This window comes from Phalacrocorax carbo, chromosome 5 (assembly GCF_963921805.1).
Source record: "Phalacrocorax carbo chromosome 5, bPhaCar2.1, whole genome shotgun sequence".
In the NCBI taxonomy this organism is placed as follows: domain Eukaryota; kingdom Metazoa; phylum Chordata; class Aves; order Suliformes; family Phalacrocoracidae; genus Phalacrocorax; species Phalacrocorax carbo.
The window spans coordinates 28,589,944-28,606,973 of NC_087517.1; the positions used below are offsets into that span (position 1 = coordinate 28,589,944).

General features: G+C 46.1%; 1 protein-coding gene across 2 annotated transcripts; it reads left to right on the plus strand.

The window, feature by feature from the left end:
* Positions 1–21: 21 nt before the first annotated feature.
* On the plus strand, positions 22–15,836 carry LOC104041504 (cytochrome P450 20A1). Of its 2 annotated transcripts, XM_064451780.1 has the most exons (13): positions 22–132; positions 838–887; positions 975–1,141; positions 6,200–6,345; positions 6,999–7,166; positions 7,876–7,954; positions 9,590–9,705; positions 10,114–10,168; positions 11,553–11,673; positions 12,555–12,666; positions 13,301–13,365; positions 15,217–15,306; positions 15,476–15,836. In XM_064451780.1, exons 1-13 carry the CDS (start codon positions 61–63, stop codon positions 15,624–15,626), a joined length of 1,392 nt encoding a protein of 463 aa, XP_064307850.1. In that variant the 5' UTR covers positions 22–60; the 3' UTR covers positions 15,627–15,836. The 2 variants fall into 2 exon arrangements, with proteins under 2 accessions (XP_064307850.1, XP_064307851.1); XM_064451781.1 differs by lacking the exons at positions 22–132; positions 838–887 and adding an exon at positions 2,408–2,628 and having other exon boundaries at positions 1,063–1,141.
* The last annotated feature ends 1,194 nt before the right edge of the window (positions 15,837–17,030 follow it).

A 17,030-nucleotide genomic window follows, 5' to 3' on the forward strand; every position in this document is an offset into this window, starting at 1 on the left:
GCGGCCGCGGGGTGGGGCCGAGCCGCCACCGCCCCGCCACCGCCCCGCCCCGGCCCGGCCATGCTGGACTTCGCCATCTTCGCCGTCACTTTTCTGCTGATCCTGGTGGGCGCCGTGCTCTACCTCTACCCGGTAATGCTGCCGGCGGCACGGCGCTGGGGGGGGCCCGGCCCCTGGTGCAGGCGGGCAGGGAGCGAGTGAGCGGCTGCGGGGGCCGAGCTGAGCTGCTGCTCCCGCCGCGCCCCGGGCGGCCCCGCCGCCTTCCCGCGTCCCCGGGGCTTGGGCGCGTTCCGGGCCCGCCCTGGCGGCGCCCCAGGCGGGTGCCCCGGGCCCCGGGCCCTGCCGGGGACGTGGCGGACGGCCGCGGCAGCGCTGGCGGAGCGGGGCGTTCCCGGCCCGCCCCCCCGAGCCCGCGGGGAGCCCGGCCCGTACGCCCCGGCACAGCCCGTGGTGTACGTGATCCGCTGCATCCCGCTTAGAAAGGCTTTATCTGGTCACCTTGCGGTTTTGCGCGTGTGCAGACCTCCAGGGCAAAACCTGGGTGCGAGGTCTATGTTGCGAGCCTGACCCTTTAAGTCTTTATGCAGGGACCTTTAGTCTAACCGGGTGAATAAACCTTGCTTAGCCAGTGGGACCGGGCACACACTTACGGTGGATCAGCTGCATAATTCTTGGCAAGTTTGAGGCCTTAAGATGTGTCTTATCCAGCTTTTGTTTGATGTGTGTAACTAGTACAGCAGTACTGATGTGGAAAAGCTAGCTCTCCTGCTGGAAAGTTGTGGGGCTTGTATAAAATCGAAGTTCAAGGAGGTTGACACATTTCCTTTTACTCTCTAGGCGTCTAGACAAGCATCAGGTATCCCTGGGTTGGCTCCAACTGATGAAAAGTAAGTGCTTTCCATCTTCACATCAGTCAAGTTCAGCCTTGCCAGTGGATGCTGCTCATGACCAAATATCCTCATTGTGCTCCTCAGGGACGGCAACCTGCCAGATATCGTTGCCAGCAGCAGTTTGCATGAGTTCCTGGTGAACCTTCATGAGAAACATGGCCCACTGGTCTCTTTCTGGTTTGGAAGGCGTCTTGTTGTCAGCCTTGGCTCAGTTGATATCCTGAAACAACACATTAACCCCAACCGGTTGTGTAAGTGTCCTTTGCTTTGTCTTTGAGTCCATTTGTTCCTTCTGGCCTTGCAGGGCATCCCGTGTCAAAGGAAGCTGGGGTTTCATTCAAGTAGAAAGAAAATGAGACTTAGTTTGCAGCTGACATGGTGGTTCAGGTGTGTCTTTGGTCCTAATTATTGCACTTGCATATCAGTGACCAAGAGTCGCTGCTGTCCAATGACCATCAAGAAATTAGTATGCTTGTGTCTTTTACCGTCTCCCTACAGGCAAATATTTATGGAAAGCTTTATGCTTCTAAGTCACTTGAAACAGTAATGTGAAGATCCTGTAGCAACTTGACATACATTTTAAAAGCAGCTTGAAATACAATTTAAGAGGGGGAAATTTGCTAAATTAAGTCTGAAAAGAACTGTGCTATTTTGTGGTAGCTCCCTTGTGTGGTTCAGCGTGGAACTTTTGAAGTATTATTTGAAGAAGTCATTTAACTTTTGGTTTTTTTGGCATGTAGAATTTTGTGCTGAAAACCTCTTGGTTCCAGACTTGGAAGTGGTCAGTTGGTGCTGGTAGCTCAGCTGCCCTTGTTAGTCCTGGGAGGATATTTTAATTTATGATATAAGTCTTAGGTAGGTGTTTTGCATCCCGAGGTGATCACAGACAATAAGTTAACTTAGTTGATGTCTGGGTTTAACCTCTTGTCTCTCCAGTTTTCATCTTATAAGGTTGAATGAGGTGCTGGTTGCACACCTCTGACCTGATACTGTAGGCTGTCTTTAGGCACAGGCAGATGTCTCAGCATCGCTTTATGCTGGGGTCATGATGGGTAAGCTTCTTGTACAGTTGCATGACAGACTCAAAAAAATTGGTGATGATCTGGGAAAGGAGTGGGAGTTAACAAAGATCAGCAAAACACAGTTGATAGCGATGGCACTCCAGAAGGTGGAAACCCACCCTGAAAGATCTGAATGCCCTCAAGCGTATTTGGGGGAAATTGAGCAGACAGTCACTTTTGCAAAGCTCAGAGATGCGGTGACAGGCCCCTGAGCAGGCAAGTTCTCAGAAATGTCCTGAGTTTGGGAGTATCCAAATACTGGAGAAAACCAAATACAGTGCCTGGGCTTCCATGCAGGAAACATGACCCAGGCAGTTACAGACTAGTGTGGCGTCCTGCTATGCCAAGGGTCAAACATATTTTTTTAACGGTGGGGACAAATAGGAAATGCATGCTGTACTTCCCTGATAATTAGACTTCTAGACAAGGAAAGTGATAGAACTGTGTTTCTGTCAGTGTTTCAGCTCAGCATCTGCTTGGACACTGCTTGGGTCATCACTGAAGCTGGAGATGATGCGATATGAGAAGTGAACAGGCAGCGAGGTTGGATTGTGTTGGGAAAGAGAAATGCTGGGCTGGGGAGGTGAAGTACTCCCACTTATGTTAGCAGCCTGCCCTGACGGTGTCATGCTGGGATGCCTTGTCAGCACAGTGAAGCAGAGTGTTGGAGCAAGGAGGTGGGTACCCTGAGGGGTAGGGTAGCAGAAGCAGGAAGGGGAGGAACAAGAGCAGGCTGCATTAAGCGCCTGCAGGATGACACAGCCATGGAAAAAAAGAAAAGGGTGCATTGAGTCATGTATTTTCTTTAGAGAGAGAAAAGCATCTAGGCTGTTGCGCAAGACAGACATGAGCCAGACCTGGAATCCTCTCTACAGCTCCGACCTCTCTATTCAGACATGATTTTGAATAAAGCAAGTGCAAAGAAAGGCTGCCAGTGCTCTCAGAGCAGAGGGAAGCCTGTCATGCAGGGGGGGCCAGGGTAGGTGTGTTCAGCCCAGCAGAAGAGAGAGCTTATGGGGGGATCCTCATAAAGGCAGCAGCAGCAGGCTTAAGAAGGAGGATTCTCATGGTCTGTACTGAACTCAGACCTGAAAGAGCAGTGATGTTAGCTGCATCAGTGCTTTCCTTTTATCACTGATGCTTGTCAGAAGTGCTCAAACTTTATTAGATGTGAGGAATCATACTGATTTTTTTTTTTCCTGGAGCTTTGAGGTATAAACAACACATAGTAGCTGAGTGGCTGTAGCAAAACAGTTCCTGTACCATTTTCTGTTGAGTGGGAATAGGTGTGTGGTAGCTCTCAGCCACCAACTGGCTCTAGGCAGCTTACAGTTTTGCTGGAGACTTGTCCTTGCCTGTATCTTCTCTGTGCACGCAGTGCTGTGAGGCAGGAGACAGCGCACTGTGGACTGGGTTATACCCAGCTCCTGACTCTCTAGCCCCACCTGAAAACCCTTGCCATGTAACAACTCCTCAGTCTGCTGAGATACGTGAGGCCAGAGCTGCTCTTCATAGAAGCCTGCTTGTTGGTTTCCAAGTTTGAGGTGTAGGTTTTGGCTCCAAGTAGCATAGAAAGGTTCCTTTTGTCTCGTGTGTGTCACAGGTATGGCCAGACTTCTTGGAGAGAGAAAAAGAGAGAGAGCCGTGCCGATAGAGCATCTCTCATGAGAGCCTTCAAGTTGGACTAATTGCATTCATTTTTATTAACAGGTTCCCAATGACAGGAGACTGTTTTTCCTCATGCTTAACAGAGTGTTTGAAGTTGATATGTTTTCATAGCCTCTTAAAGCTTGGTTGATATTAATTTGCAAGGAGAATTCAAAGGAAGTAAAACTTTGCTGCTGATACTGGTGATTCCTGTGAGACGCCCTGGGGAAGCAGTTCAAGCCTGTGAAGAGGGTGGACTTTTTCAGGTTCGCCAGGAGCAGTGGGTTCAGGGGCCCACTTGGGACTTGACTCCCATGAGTCAGTGTTGCCTTTTGGGTTGGGATAATGAATCTGAAGCACATTGAATACTGGAGATGGAGCTGTGGGTCCTGGCCTGTTAGAGCAGGGCAGCTTCATTGCTGGTCTGTGTGCATTTGTGCCATGCAGCTTCGGAGGTCCGTTCCATCTCTGATGTTCAGTTCTACTTGGCATCTGTCTTGACTTTCCAGAGTTAGATTTTTTCTCCATATTTACTTAGAGTGGTGTCCAGGACAGCACTCTGAGGTTCTTGTAACGAGGGAGAAGATTTCCTTGTAAGTGGAAGGAAGAGTTGAAATTTTGATATGCTTCTCTAAGAGGACTGAAAATGTAACCATAGAGATGTTTTGAAGACAAGGACAAAGGAAGAAGTCTGCGGAAGTTCTGACAGGACAGAGCTCTGTCTTTGAGAGGTGGTTTGTGCCTTGTGGAGTCACTAGCCTCCCGTAGCTGTGGAGAAATAGCTGTTTCCCAAATATTGTGAAGCAGGGCAAGCCCTCAGCAAAGTGCAGCCTGGGCTCTGTAGTCTTGAGTTCACAACAGTGAGTGCATCAGGGGCAAGGGACTGCCAGTTTGCACTAGGGACAGGGGAGAAAAAAATTGAGCCTGTGGCCAATCCAACAGTTTTCTTTCATATGCACTAGAAGGACTTTGCAGTTTCTGCATGTGATGGCGCTAAGCATCCTCTGGCCTCTCCAAATGCCTCTGCTTGCCAGATTTGCTGTGTGGGCTTCACCACCAGCCATGTGTTTTTCTGGCTACCCCAGTACTGTGCCTAGCTCTGCCAGTGCCAGTCAGCAGGGGATTGTGGCATGAATAGCAGCAGCCACTCCATGGCAAAGTACCTTGGAGGAGGAGTTGTCAGCAGCAGCTAGAGTCACGTAACAGCCTGCTCCACATGGAGAGCCGCAGGTACCGTTTGCTGTGCCAAAAGACACATGCACATATTCCTTGTCATTCACAGTGGGAAAGAGGGTGAGATGCAGAGCTGAAAAACATTGGAAGGGAAATGATGTGAGAGAAAAGCATTTAGGAAAGTTTACCATATTCATGCCTCTGGCCTCATTAGGTTCTTTTGTGTCCTTAGGTAGTAGGTCCTCTGCAGGTGGGAGTTGTCTTTTATATGTTTGTCCAGTAGCATAATGAGGCCCTGATCTCTGCTGGGAATCCTAGATACATCCACAGTTGGTAGAGTCATACATGTCTAGTCCAGCCTTGATGTTTTCTGATATCTCAAGAGGTTTCACTCTCCATCTGGGAGAAATAACAGACTGTGATAAACAGTGAAAATATCCCTCTTGAAAAAGCCCCGATTGCTGCTTCCAATTAGTTCCTTGAAGATTCTGCCAGTTCTGCAAGACCCACAGAAAAGTTTACAGAAAGGGAAAAACATATGCCATGCTTTATTGCAGTTTTGCTTTGACACCTAATATACTTTAGCAAATTTATTAAGTAGAGGCCCCTGGTGGTGAAATTCAGAGTTAAAAATCTAACTGAAGTGAGCCATGGATATGGAAGATGGAGGATATGTGTTTTTGCCTAGTTTGTACACTATTGCAAGTGTCTGTGCAGAAGGAAGATGGAAAGTAAGAGCATTAGAAGTAGAAAGCATTCCGTAGCTTAGTGGGGTAATGTAAGAGCTTCTCTGCTGGAGGCAGCCCTGACTGAGAGAGGTAGGTGTTAGTCTGGGAAGAGCTTATCAGCAGGGAACTCAGTGCATGCAAGGGAAATCATGCAGGAGCAGTAGGGTGTCAAATGAGGTTTGCTGGGGTGGTGAAGCAAGGTAAGGATTGCAGAGGGCAGCCTCCAGCTAAGTCTCTCATGCGAGCTGCTATGTCTTGAGTGCATAGTCGTGGTCAGGGCAGGAGGGCGCACCAGATGTCAGGGGGCTGCAGATCAGGCTGGAGGAGAAGGGGAAGGACCATGCCATGCTTACTGTTGTCACCTAGTCAATGGCACAACGAGCTGAGAACTGGCAAGCTGGGAACAAGCTTCCAAGGTGTTCTTACTAAAGAGTTACTTGGTAGAGCCAGCAGGCAACCTCTGCAGGGGGAGCTGATCACAGGATGGTACCCTGCCACAGAGAAGAGACCTTATGAGGTCCCAGCCCGTAGTGAGCAAGAGAAGCTTGACACCCCAAAGAGACTGTTCCTGGGGGAAGGAGCCATGCCTTGCTCACTGCCCAGAAGTAGCAGCACCCAATTAAAGAGACTGCTGTTTTCATCATCCCTGTGTGGTGTGACTGCCTGACTTTCAAATGATGTTTCCTTTATTTGCTTTCAGTGGATCCCTTCGAGACAATGCTGAAGTCCCTCTTGAGGTACCAGTCCAGCCTGAGTGGGGATACAGGAGAGAGCCACATGAGGAGAAAGCTGTATGAAAATGGTGTGACCAAGTCCTTGCAAAGTAACTTTGCTGTCATCCAGAAGGTGTGTACAGCAGAGGAGCCCGTGTGGCTCACAGAGGAAAGTTTAGTGAGAATGATCACTAGGATAAAGGAGCCGCATTCAGATTAGTGCTGGAAGTATAAACATCTGAGGCAGTGAACAGCCTCTGCCTGTTCAAGCATGGTGTGAATATTTCGTTTCTGTTAGCTCTAGTGGGTTAGGGGGAAGGGCTGAGCTTGGTGACTTTTTGTGCCAAGATACCAGATGAAGTTAAAGGTGCTGGAGCGTCTGGATTCTAGATTTGTTTCCCAGGACAGGAGGGAGGAGCAAGGAGACAGTTATTGGGACCACAAACAGGTGAAGAACTGTTCTACTGACTCAGCCCAGCAGCAAGAATATGATGTCTTCCCAGCCTGGAGCTACTAGTATTACAAGTTCTAAGGTTTCTTTTGTGGCAGAGGGAACGAGAGAGAAGGACAGGGCTGCTTTGTTGGGGCAAAACCTTGGTAAGAGGCAAAAGATTTGAGGCTAAAATGTTACTGTTTAATGGAAGGAAACCCAGAAAAGCATGTAGCTTCATGCCATAGCCATGAAAGTGTGGTCTGCCTTAGGAACTGGGTGGGAATGTCTCCACGGTTTGTTTGGTAAATAGGCTGCTGATGTTACTGCCAACTAATGGTTCCTTCCCTCTCAAGCTGTCAGAAGAGTTGCTAGCCAAATGGCTCTCCCTCCCTGAGGCGCAGCACGTGCCACTCTGCCAGCACATGCTGGGCTTTGCCATGAAGTCTGTCACGCAGACAGCTATGGGCAGCAGCTTTGAAGATGACCGGGAAGTCATCCGATTCCGCAGGCACCATGATGCAGTAAGTGTCGTGAAGAGCCAGGAAATCTCCTATTATATTTTTCTGTGCCAGCAGCACACAGCTTGTGTCTGTGTACAGTTTAGTACAAGCTACTGCTGAGACTTTAACATTAAGCTAACGTTAAGCTTAAGAGCTTGAGGGCTCTGTTTCAATTATCCCACGCTGAAACTATCAGAAAGATCCTACTGTTGGTCCTGCTGTCATTAGTCTAAGGTGTTTCTAAAGTATCTGTGATGATCAGGAACCCAGATCCAATGGCAGTTGAGAGGTGTTTGGTACCTAAGTCAGTTAAACTCTACTGGGAATGCCAGCGGAACTTCTCCTTTTCAAAGAACTTCTGAAGGTTCTGTGCATTGTAGAGAAAGCAGTCTGAGGAGGTCCCAAGCTGTGTCCACATCTGGGGATGTTAAATCTGCTGGTGATAGGGTGGGAAAGAAAAGGTTCCATCTCCCATTCAAGATTCCCATGTCTTTTCACCTACAGTTGTAATTACAGTTGTTTCATTTCAGCATAATTTCATCTATCATAGACATAATATCTGGAATGGGACATGGGACATTGTGTCCTAAAGAGGAGACCAGTTCTGTATTCACAGGAAGTCTTCATTTTATTTGGTGTTTACATTTTCCTGAATAGGGATGAATAGAGGAGTCCCAGCACTCTCAGACTGTGGTGAGTGATGGTGCTCTTCTCTCTGTCCTTCTTTCAGATCTGGTCAGAGATTGGGAAGGGTTTCTTGGATGGGTCCCTTGACAAAAACATGACTAGAAAGAAGCTCTACGAAGATGGTAAGTTTCTCCCAAAATCATAGCCTTTCTCCCACTCTGATTAATACTTAGAGTTAGCTAGCATATGGAAGCACTTAATTTGGCCAGCTGTCCTGGCTTTTCTGCAGAGTTGTCCATTGTGCCATAAGCTACCAGATGTGTCATCCTTACTCTCACCTAAGATCATTGTTTTGGAGTTGAGTGACAAGCCTGCCATTGGGCAAGAATTTGTAGGACTAGAACTCTTGTACCAGGTCTAGTTCTAGGGTCTGTCCAGTCTGGAGGATCCTGGGAAGTATCTTGTGCTTGCTCCCTTCCTGTTCTGTCCCCTAGTGTCCACTTTTGACCTCTCTTGGAGGCAGGCAACTGTGCTAGGTGGAGACAGATGGAGCCACTTGGTTTGGCCTGTGTGGTCATGCTTATGATGCACCATTTGGGGAACGTGCTGCTAGACAGTCACTCATAGGCTAGAAGACACAAGTACAGAGGTGCTGCTTTGATGGGTACCTCCCACGTGGTAGTCTCTGATGTGCTATTACAAGGTAACACAATTTTCAGATCTGTTATGGCAGTGCTTTTATTTCTCATATATTTCACAGTAAGTTATTATATTTTTTGGTTGTGCTGTCTTTTTTGTTGTTAATAGTTAAAGCCTTTCAGTATTGATTGATAAGACATTAAACAAAAGTAGCTTGTATCTAGAATTAAGGATTTATTTGTAAATCCTTCAAATGGAGAATTTTCTTCTGTGGGTTTCAGAACCTGAGGACAACTACTGCTCTTTTAAAATGGGCTTCTCCCATGGGCATTTGTTCAGGGCTGTTCCTGAGTTGTGGTAGGATGATGCATTAGGATGCAATTTCACGAACTCCAGATAGCGAGGCTTGGTTTTTAAGTGTTGCTGGCCTTCTGCTGCAGAGAGGAGGGAGGAAGGTTAGTTCTAAGATGAAGGGGCTGTATCGGGCCTTCGTAAATCAAGTTTCAAATTCAACTTCTGCTCCGTGTTTCCTCGATAGTCTTGAGCAGGTCATTTAAATCAGGCAACCAATGTCATCCAGGTCCCTAACTCCCCCCAGTTCTCACAACAGCCTCCAAGAGTTAGGTGCCCAAATATCTTCAGATGTGTGGACTCTGTGCCAAAACCCTCCCATGTTTTCCCCACCTTCCTCTCTCTGTCTGTTCAGACTCTTTAGCACAGGGCCATCCTCTTGCACTATGCTTGTAGACCCACTAGCAAAAGGGAGACCATCCTTGGCTGGGGGTGCTGTAGCACTTCAGTAATTATAACTCTACAGGCCATGCAACTAGTGTTATCTGGCTCAAACATTTTTTATTGGGGCTCATTAAACATGTTCTTTGATGACTGAACACTAACTGTTGTTTGACTTCCCCTTACGTGATTTCAGTTCATAGAGTATATGTCTCAGTTATACCTCTAAGGGGGGCTTTTATAGGCAACCTGTCTTATTTGGTTCCTACATTTTCAACTAAATTGGAGATACTGCCTTCCAAATTGACAGTAACATGTAACAGAGGCTGCTTCTGTAAGTGAGCCCAGCAGGGACAGCTGGTCTGAAACGGGGGAGATGGATTTGCTTCTCTGCGGCACTCAGGATGACCAGGTTTTAAAATAAACATTTCTTTTTGCTTCCAAAGCTCTGATGGAGATGGAATCCACCTTAAGGAAAGTTACAAAGGAGCGCCGAGGCAGATCATTCAACAGGCACGTCTTTATAGACACCTTGCTGCAGGGGAGCCTGAGTGACCAGCAGGTCTGTGCAGCTGTTATGGCGTTACACAGTAATGGACTTTTGCAATTACAAGCTCATTATGTTGTAGCCTTTGATTAATTTAAGTTTTTGCATCTTAGGTCAGATTACTTACTAAAGCAGGGTTTCTCATTCTTTTTCCATTCCTACAATGTTTAATTGCATTAGGCTTTGGTAGCTTTCCTTGCCACTGCTTTGTTGCTATTTTTATAAACCAGAAGTATGATAGCATTAGGCATGTCTCATGTGCCATTCCAGTGGAAGTTCTGTGGAGAGTTCAGTCTGTGTCTTCTAGGTGTATTTTCTGCTCTCTGCACTAAAGGGATTTCATGCACTCGAATGGAGAATGCATCACTTCTTATCTTTACAGTCTTATGAGCTTCATCCTCTGAAGTAGATTTTATTTCCTAGATTCTGGAAGATACAATGATTTTCTCCTTGGCAGGCTGCATAATCACTGCTAACTGTAAGTACAGATTGTAGGTAACTTTCCATCCTTACATTCAGCTGTCTAAAACTGTGTGTGATGACATGAGACTTATCCTAGGCTAATAAAAAATTATATTCAAAATTCTGTTCTCCCGAGCTACAGATGTATAGAAGAAGCTAATTTTACAGCGGACTCTTGGCACAGCCTCACAGCTAGTGAGTTGAAACTAAGCTGTGTTTGACAACTTTCCCAGTCTTTTGGTGAATGTTAGAATTTCTTCCTATTGCTTTTCTCTTGCACTCTAACCCCAGAAAACTGATGCTAAATTTAATGAAAAAGCACCAAAAGACGTAAGCCACAAAGATCATGTTGTAAAATAGGTTCTGGCATGTGGGAAGGAAATTAGAGCAGAGTGCTGGAATCTGACTGGCTGCTTTGATTTTCTGGAGGATAGGTGTGTTCCATGTATGGAAGACTTTCAAAGGAGCTACTCTGGGAATTGTGCAAAATTATGGAAAAAAAACACAAATAAAAATACAAACTGGAGCTGTGTAAAATCTCTTATGATAGTAGGATGATTATCAGACCCTGTATCTCAGCCAGTGGGGCTGGGACTCCAAAGAAAACCTCCTAGGTCCAGCTGGGTGTTAAAGAATGTGGAAAGTAAGTTTGGCAACTATGATAATTCTCTCTCCAGAGAATATCCTCTCCAACTACTCCAGGAAGACTGTCATTTTAAGGGACTTGACTCCTCAGAGATTCCAGATAGTTCTCATGGATAGACAGTTTGGAGTGGTAGAAACATTTCCTTGTAGCTTTAGGGAAACTGCATCCTACACACTTATTTCTTATGCAAGGTTTCTTTTTCACTCTGCTATTGAACATATCTCTTGAGTGCCTCATAAAATAGATGTAGGAGAGGCCAGTGCTGGCCAGCCTGTGTCAGAGAGCTGTACTGTTCTTGTCACTTCCTGTCAGGAGCCCCAGATGCAGCTGTCTGGAGCACTCACCTGAGATGTGCTGGGGAAGCCCCCTAAACAAGGGAGTTTTCTGATGCTTTGGACAAACCAACCTTTCATTTGCATGCTCAGTCTAATAACCCTGGTTTCCCAGGGTTTACTGGGCTGTGTGTTCCCCTCCCCAGAGCTGTGAGGATGAATGGCTCGGTCTCCTGCACAGCCTGCTAAGCTCCTCATAGCATTGGAAAGAGAATTTTAGCTTGCAGCGTCTCTTGTTGTTACACATGAGTTCAGCCTCTACTCCTGCCACTGAACACAGAATCTGTACAGTCTGCTGTTAGCAGAGGTCACCCTTTCTAGGTCAAAAAGTAATGTTGCAAATATAGGAAATAAGAAAACTGAATGCAGTTTGTAAAATATTGAATTTTCTGGGTCCAGTCTTGTCTTGATTTCTTCCCCAGTGTGTACCTGGGCAGTCTATTTCCTGACAACATCAGAAGATGTTCAGCAGAATCTCTACAAGGAGATGGACCGTGTTCTGGGAAAGGGACCAATTACACATGAGAAAATCGATGAGCTCAGGTGGGTCCCATGGAAGGAACTGCAGAGGAAGGTTATTTCATGTGGTGGGGACAGGGGCTTCATATCCTGGGGCATGATGCCCAGCCTATTCTGGGCCAGGAGAAGGCATCCGGAAGCTACTCCCTTCTTTTTTCTGGAAGTGATCACACCACGGGATGACTTGCAGCACAGAGAGCATCTGCTGTAGGGCTCCAGACATGGGGACCAAGCTGCTCTCTTTAGGGTGTATATAGGAAGCCCTTTAGATTCATCAGCAGAGAGTAGGAAAGAATCAGTGTCCTGGCTGCCAGGCAAAAATCTGTTTGCTTACTGACTTGTTTGGTTTCTGCCCTAGATTTCCAAAAGTAGAGATAATCAGTCATTTTAATGGTTGGATTCATGTTAGACATATTTAGAGAGAAAGCATGGAACAGTTGTCTTTTCAAATGGCCACAGAACTAGGATAATGTCTGGTCAACAGTGCGCCTTTATTTTTCGTGCATCTGGGTGCATTTTGTATTTGGACTAGCATTAGAGTTTCAGTAAAGGAGTGTAGATTATGTGGGTTTCCTGCTGCTTCTTATATGTGTGAGAGGTCTAGGAAAAGGGCTGGTGTGTTTATGCTTTTTAGCAGAGTTAGTTTGGTTTAAAACCTGAAAAAAGTGTGGTGAAGAGAGATTTCAATAACCTTCCCTAAAAGCTGATAATGAGATTTAACACTTCTTGCAAAGGTGCTGGGACTCCTTGCCAGAAAAAAATGAAGTGCCTCAGTGTGGCTTGAGACAGCTCCAGGAGCAGACTCTGACCCTAAATGCAGCAGGGGACTCGGCACTCCTTGCTGCCACAAGGACATGGACAAGCTTTCTGGGAGGGTGAAGCTAACCAAGTCTTTCTGGTTGCAGATACTGTCGGCAAGTCCTGTGTGAGACAGTGCGAACATCAAAGCTTACTCCGATTGCCGCACAGCTGCAGGAGCTGGAGGGCAGAGTCGACCAACACACTATCCCCAAAGAGGTAGGGCAGAACTGCGAGCACTAGGCCACTCTCCTTTCCTGGAGGGGAATTTGCTGTTTCCTCTTCTTCCCATGGAGGGGTGAGGCAGGAAGACCATTTCTTCTGACACTGCTGCTCTGTCATCTGAAAGTACAATTTTGCTCCCAAGTTTGCCCTGCAGTTCCTCTGTGGGAGAGGCTCTGGGAATTCATGTTCTCTTGCTGAGCAGATTTAATTCCAGTTCTGGGTCCGTCAGGGATGAATCATCTTTTAAAGGGACTTATGGGCTCAGTTGTGCACAAAAGAGCATGATTTCAGGCCTGACCGTATCACCCATATTTCCCACACAGAGTGGTACCTTCCACTGCAGAGAATAAAGTAGTCTGTGCATACATGCCAGCAGGTGTAGAGGAACGGGATCAGACCCTTTTTAACCACCAAAAGTTGCAGCCTAGGCCTTAGAAGTTAAAATCCTAACATCTGGGCACGGATGATGGAAATCTGTAGATGAATTTAGCATATTATCTTTTTAATCCACCTAATAAATAATATGAGTAGTCTACAGAATAATCGTCATCCCTCAGGGCTGTCCAGAGGTGTCTTTAATTGTGCATTTCCTTCTGCTCTAACATACATCTCCTAATTTTCTTTGCAGACACTTGTGCTTTATGCTCTTGGTGTGATGATGCAGGATAGTTCATCCTGGCCATCACCATACAAGTATGTAGAATCAAGACTTTTATTGCAATTAATTCCTTTATTTAATTATTATTCTCTAGATCTTACAGCGCAGCCTGTTTGGCTGCAGGGGCCTGCCTTAAGCAGATTTTGGAGATGAAAGGAAGTCTGTAAGAAAATCAGTTTATGAAGGTCTTGGTTTGTTTGTCTCCATGGGTGGGATTTTGGAGGAATTCAAGTCATGATCCTCCCGTGCTCCAGTCTGCCCGTGTGTATGTGTTAGAGTTTAATAACAACTTTTTTTGGCACACACACAATTACCCCGGCAAATGCTGGTAAATTCTTTTGAAGGTATTCTGATTTGAATGGCTTTGGAATCACTGCTTGTCATCATGAAACAATGATGCAAGGGAGGAAATATCAGTCTGAAGTTTTATTTTTTCAGGGGGAAGGAAAATGCTACCTCATTACTTCTATCTATGAAAACAAAACTGGATCCAGGCCAGTATTTTGGAGGTCAAAGAAAAAAATTGCTGTAGCTTCCTGTGGCCCCCAGGTGGCAAATATTAACATGTATCTGACTTCACTTGGGCTGGGGAAAAAAATGTGGGTCAGCTATTCTAGACAGAGAGAACAGACAGCTTAGATAGAGGAGAAAGAATAGAGCCTTTAGAACAGCGCTTGTCCTCTCCTGCAAATGTAGCTCTTACAAAAGGGTCAGGCATTGATGCACTGATCTATGAGCATCTTGGCAGGGCTTGCCCACTAGGATAGGACACACGCTGTGTTTATGAAGGGTTTGCTGAGACCTCATGGGAGGGATAGTGAGGACTGCTATGAACACAGTATGTTTATTCCAAGGAGAAGGAGGCTGAGGTTGAGGTTTAGCCTGAGGTAGATGTGTATTTCTGTGACAGAGATAGGAGATCAGCTCTTAGTGATCCTTTCACCTACCTACTGTAGAAAAACACCGTGCATAGCATACTTTTTTGCTAGGTAGGTGCTTTTTCTTTCCTATTACAATGTCTGTGATTTGCCACTTCAGGAGGAATGTAAGTTTGATGATGCTTTTACTGAGGGTCAGCACCCACATGCCCTTGCACCTTGGAAGAAGGAGACCTTGGATGTTTAGGCAGGAAGCCAAAGGCTTGTAGTATCAGCAGGGATATTTCGCAGAAAGTGAAAGAGAACTGCCTTCCATCCATCAAATTGCCTGTTTGTTTGGAGGTTTTTTTATATATTTGAATCAAATTATATTTTATCAGTCTCCCTGTGGTTAGCTGATGACGGGAATCCTGTTTTAACTCAAGCCAGCCCTGGATAATAGTTTTCTCACAGCCTCCACCATCCTAATGCTGGAAACCACTTTTGTCACTTGAATGAGTCACCAACTTCCCTCCCCCACCACATACATATACACACACACCAGCTGCTTGAAGAGAAGGGTGAGGGCAAGTAGAAAAGGGAAATATTTTTGGAAGTGAGAGAGGAAGGGACACAGGGGGGCAAGAAAGGGGGGGAGACGAATCAGATTGTGTGTGCCCTGGAGGGAAATAGAGGGCAGGTAGCAGCATCAGGTCTGCTGTGCACTCAAGCTAAAATACCCACTGCTGAGAGGTAATGCATCTTTGTTCCAGCTCTGTGTCACACTAACTCAGTTTATCAGCGTTTTGACCAAGCTGGGACACAGCCGACCAGCTGGGAACATAGATGGAGTGGATGCACAATTGCCTTCATATATCTGTGTGGAATTATGTGGCATGATTTAGAGAGGGCAAATTAGTGAGATTCTGTATTTTGTTGCCAGTTTCTTCCTCATGTGTGTGCACACACATGTCCAGGGAAAGGATCCTGTGCTGCACAGAAAGCCTCAGTGTATTTTGTCTTTTGTAGGTTTGACCCAGAGAGATTCAATGAGGAATCAGCCACAAAAAACCTATCTTTGTTGGGTTTTTCAGGAAGCCAGGAGTGCCCAGAGTTGAGGTGAGCATAGGGAAGGAGGTCTTTCTGTGTCTTGGTGGCAGACAGGAGAGAAGGTGCTTTCAGCCTCTTCCTGTTACTGATGAGACAGTCTGTCCAAGCTGGCAGTTGTCATTTGGCAGATTTACATCATAGCAAGGTTTTTATTCTTTTTTCCTGCCTCTTCCCTCAGATTTGCCTATATGGTGGCTACAGTTCTGCTGAGTGTCCTGGTAAGGAAACTTTATCTCCACCCAGTGAAAGGCCAAGTCATGGAGACCAAATATGAGCTGGTAACCTCACCAAAGGAGGAAGCCTGGATAACAGTGTCTAAGAGAAGCTAAGAGCAAGCAAAACGAAGGGCTAAAAAATGCCAGCAGTGAAGTTCTGAGCAAGGGTCTTAGGGGGAATCATGCTGGCACCACACTGACTCAGCCAAGGGATTTTACATCCAAATTTTGTTACCTTCCACGTTCTTAACTACATAACTCAAACTCTCTTGGGTAATTTTTCTAACTCAACTAGTAGTCATATTAAAGTAGATTTAACCTGTATGTGTTTTTCACATTTGTTTTTGTATCTTTGGCCAAACCATTGCAAAGGAAGCAACAAAACCATGCAGTGGTGTATGTATGAACTGTTGGGTGCCAGCTGGTCCAAGACCAGACCTCTGGTTAATCCAGCCCCTTTCCAACAGCAGCCAGAGCTGGATAAGAGTGCCTCTCCTACCCAGTGGAATGCTTCTTCCTAGCTAGATAAGACCTCGGAGACACAAGGACAAAGCCTTTCTCTCTATATAGGTATTTTTATTCAAAGTGTCTTTTCTTCCCTTGAGCAATAGCTATAACTGTCAAGAAGAGCAGATATATCTTGTGAGAAGTATGTGTGAGTGTGTGTGAGAGAGAGAGAGAGAGAGAAAAAAATGGGGCGGGAATTGCACCACCAGTTCTCTTGCTGTGTAATCTTGCCATGCAGTGGGGTTGCAAGAGAAAGGATGACTGAGAAATGCAAGTAAACCAAGAGGAATAAAATTGGTTTGGCCCCTGAGGAAACAGAAGCATCAGTAATAATATAATGAAATGAAGTAAAACCACAGAACAAAGCCCTGAGAAAGGGATTCTCTATCCTGACAGTTCTGAGGGCAGTGTCTAATCTAATCAGCATCAGAAATTGACAGATGCTTGCAATTCATTCAGCACTGGGTCAGCATGAGACTGGTCATGCAAATACTGGAAAGGGAGAGTGCTGATTTTATAGGGCTCTGGATTAATGTTGTACTTGATTCTTTGAAAGGCTTTTAAGTTATTATTTTCCCCCACAAAAATGGGTGCCAGCCAAAGCAGCATCACGTACCACATGTTCACATGCTTTTCCCTGCTGCTTTTTTGGCCATCATAGGTCAGCTCCTGAAAGATTTTTCAGAGTCCCACTGAATGGCTTGCAAGGCAGGAGCCTCTTTCCCCATCATCTCATTGGAGTAATTGCCATCTGGCTTCCTTTTCAGGTTGTGTTTCTCTCCCCCTCCCCATCTTACATAGGATCTTACAGGATTATGTGATCTTCATGAGTCTTTTCCCCATAAACCTGACTTCTCTGTTAGCTTCAGTTCCTAGCACACTTCCCACCAAAAAGCTGTGTGGTGGTAGGTGAGGTGTTGCTCAACCTGCAGCTGTGTACATCTGAGCTGCTTTTGTACACAGCTATCGATGTACTACGGAGCAGGACAGGAGCGCGTGGCTTCCATTAGA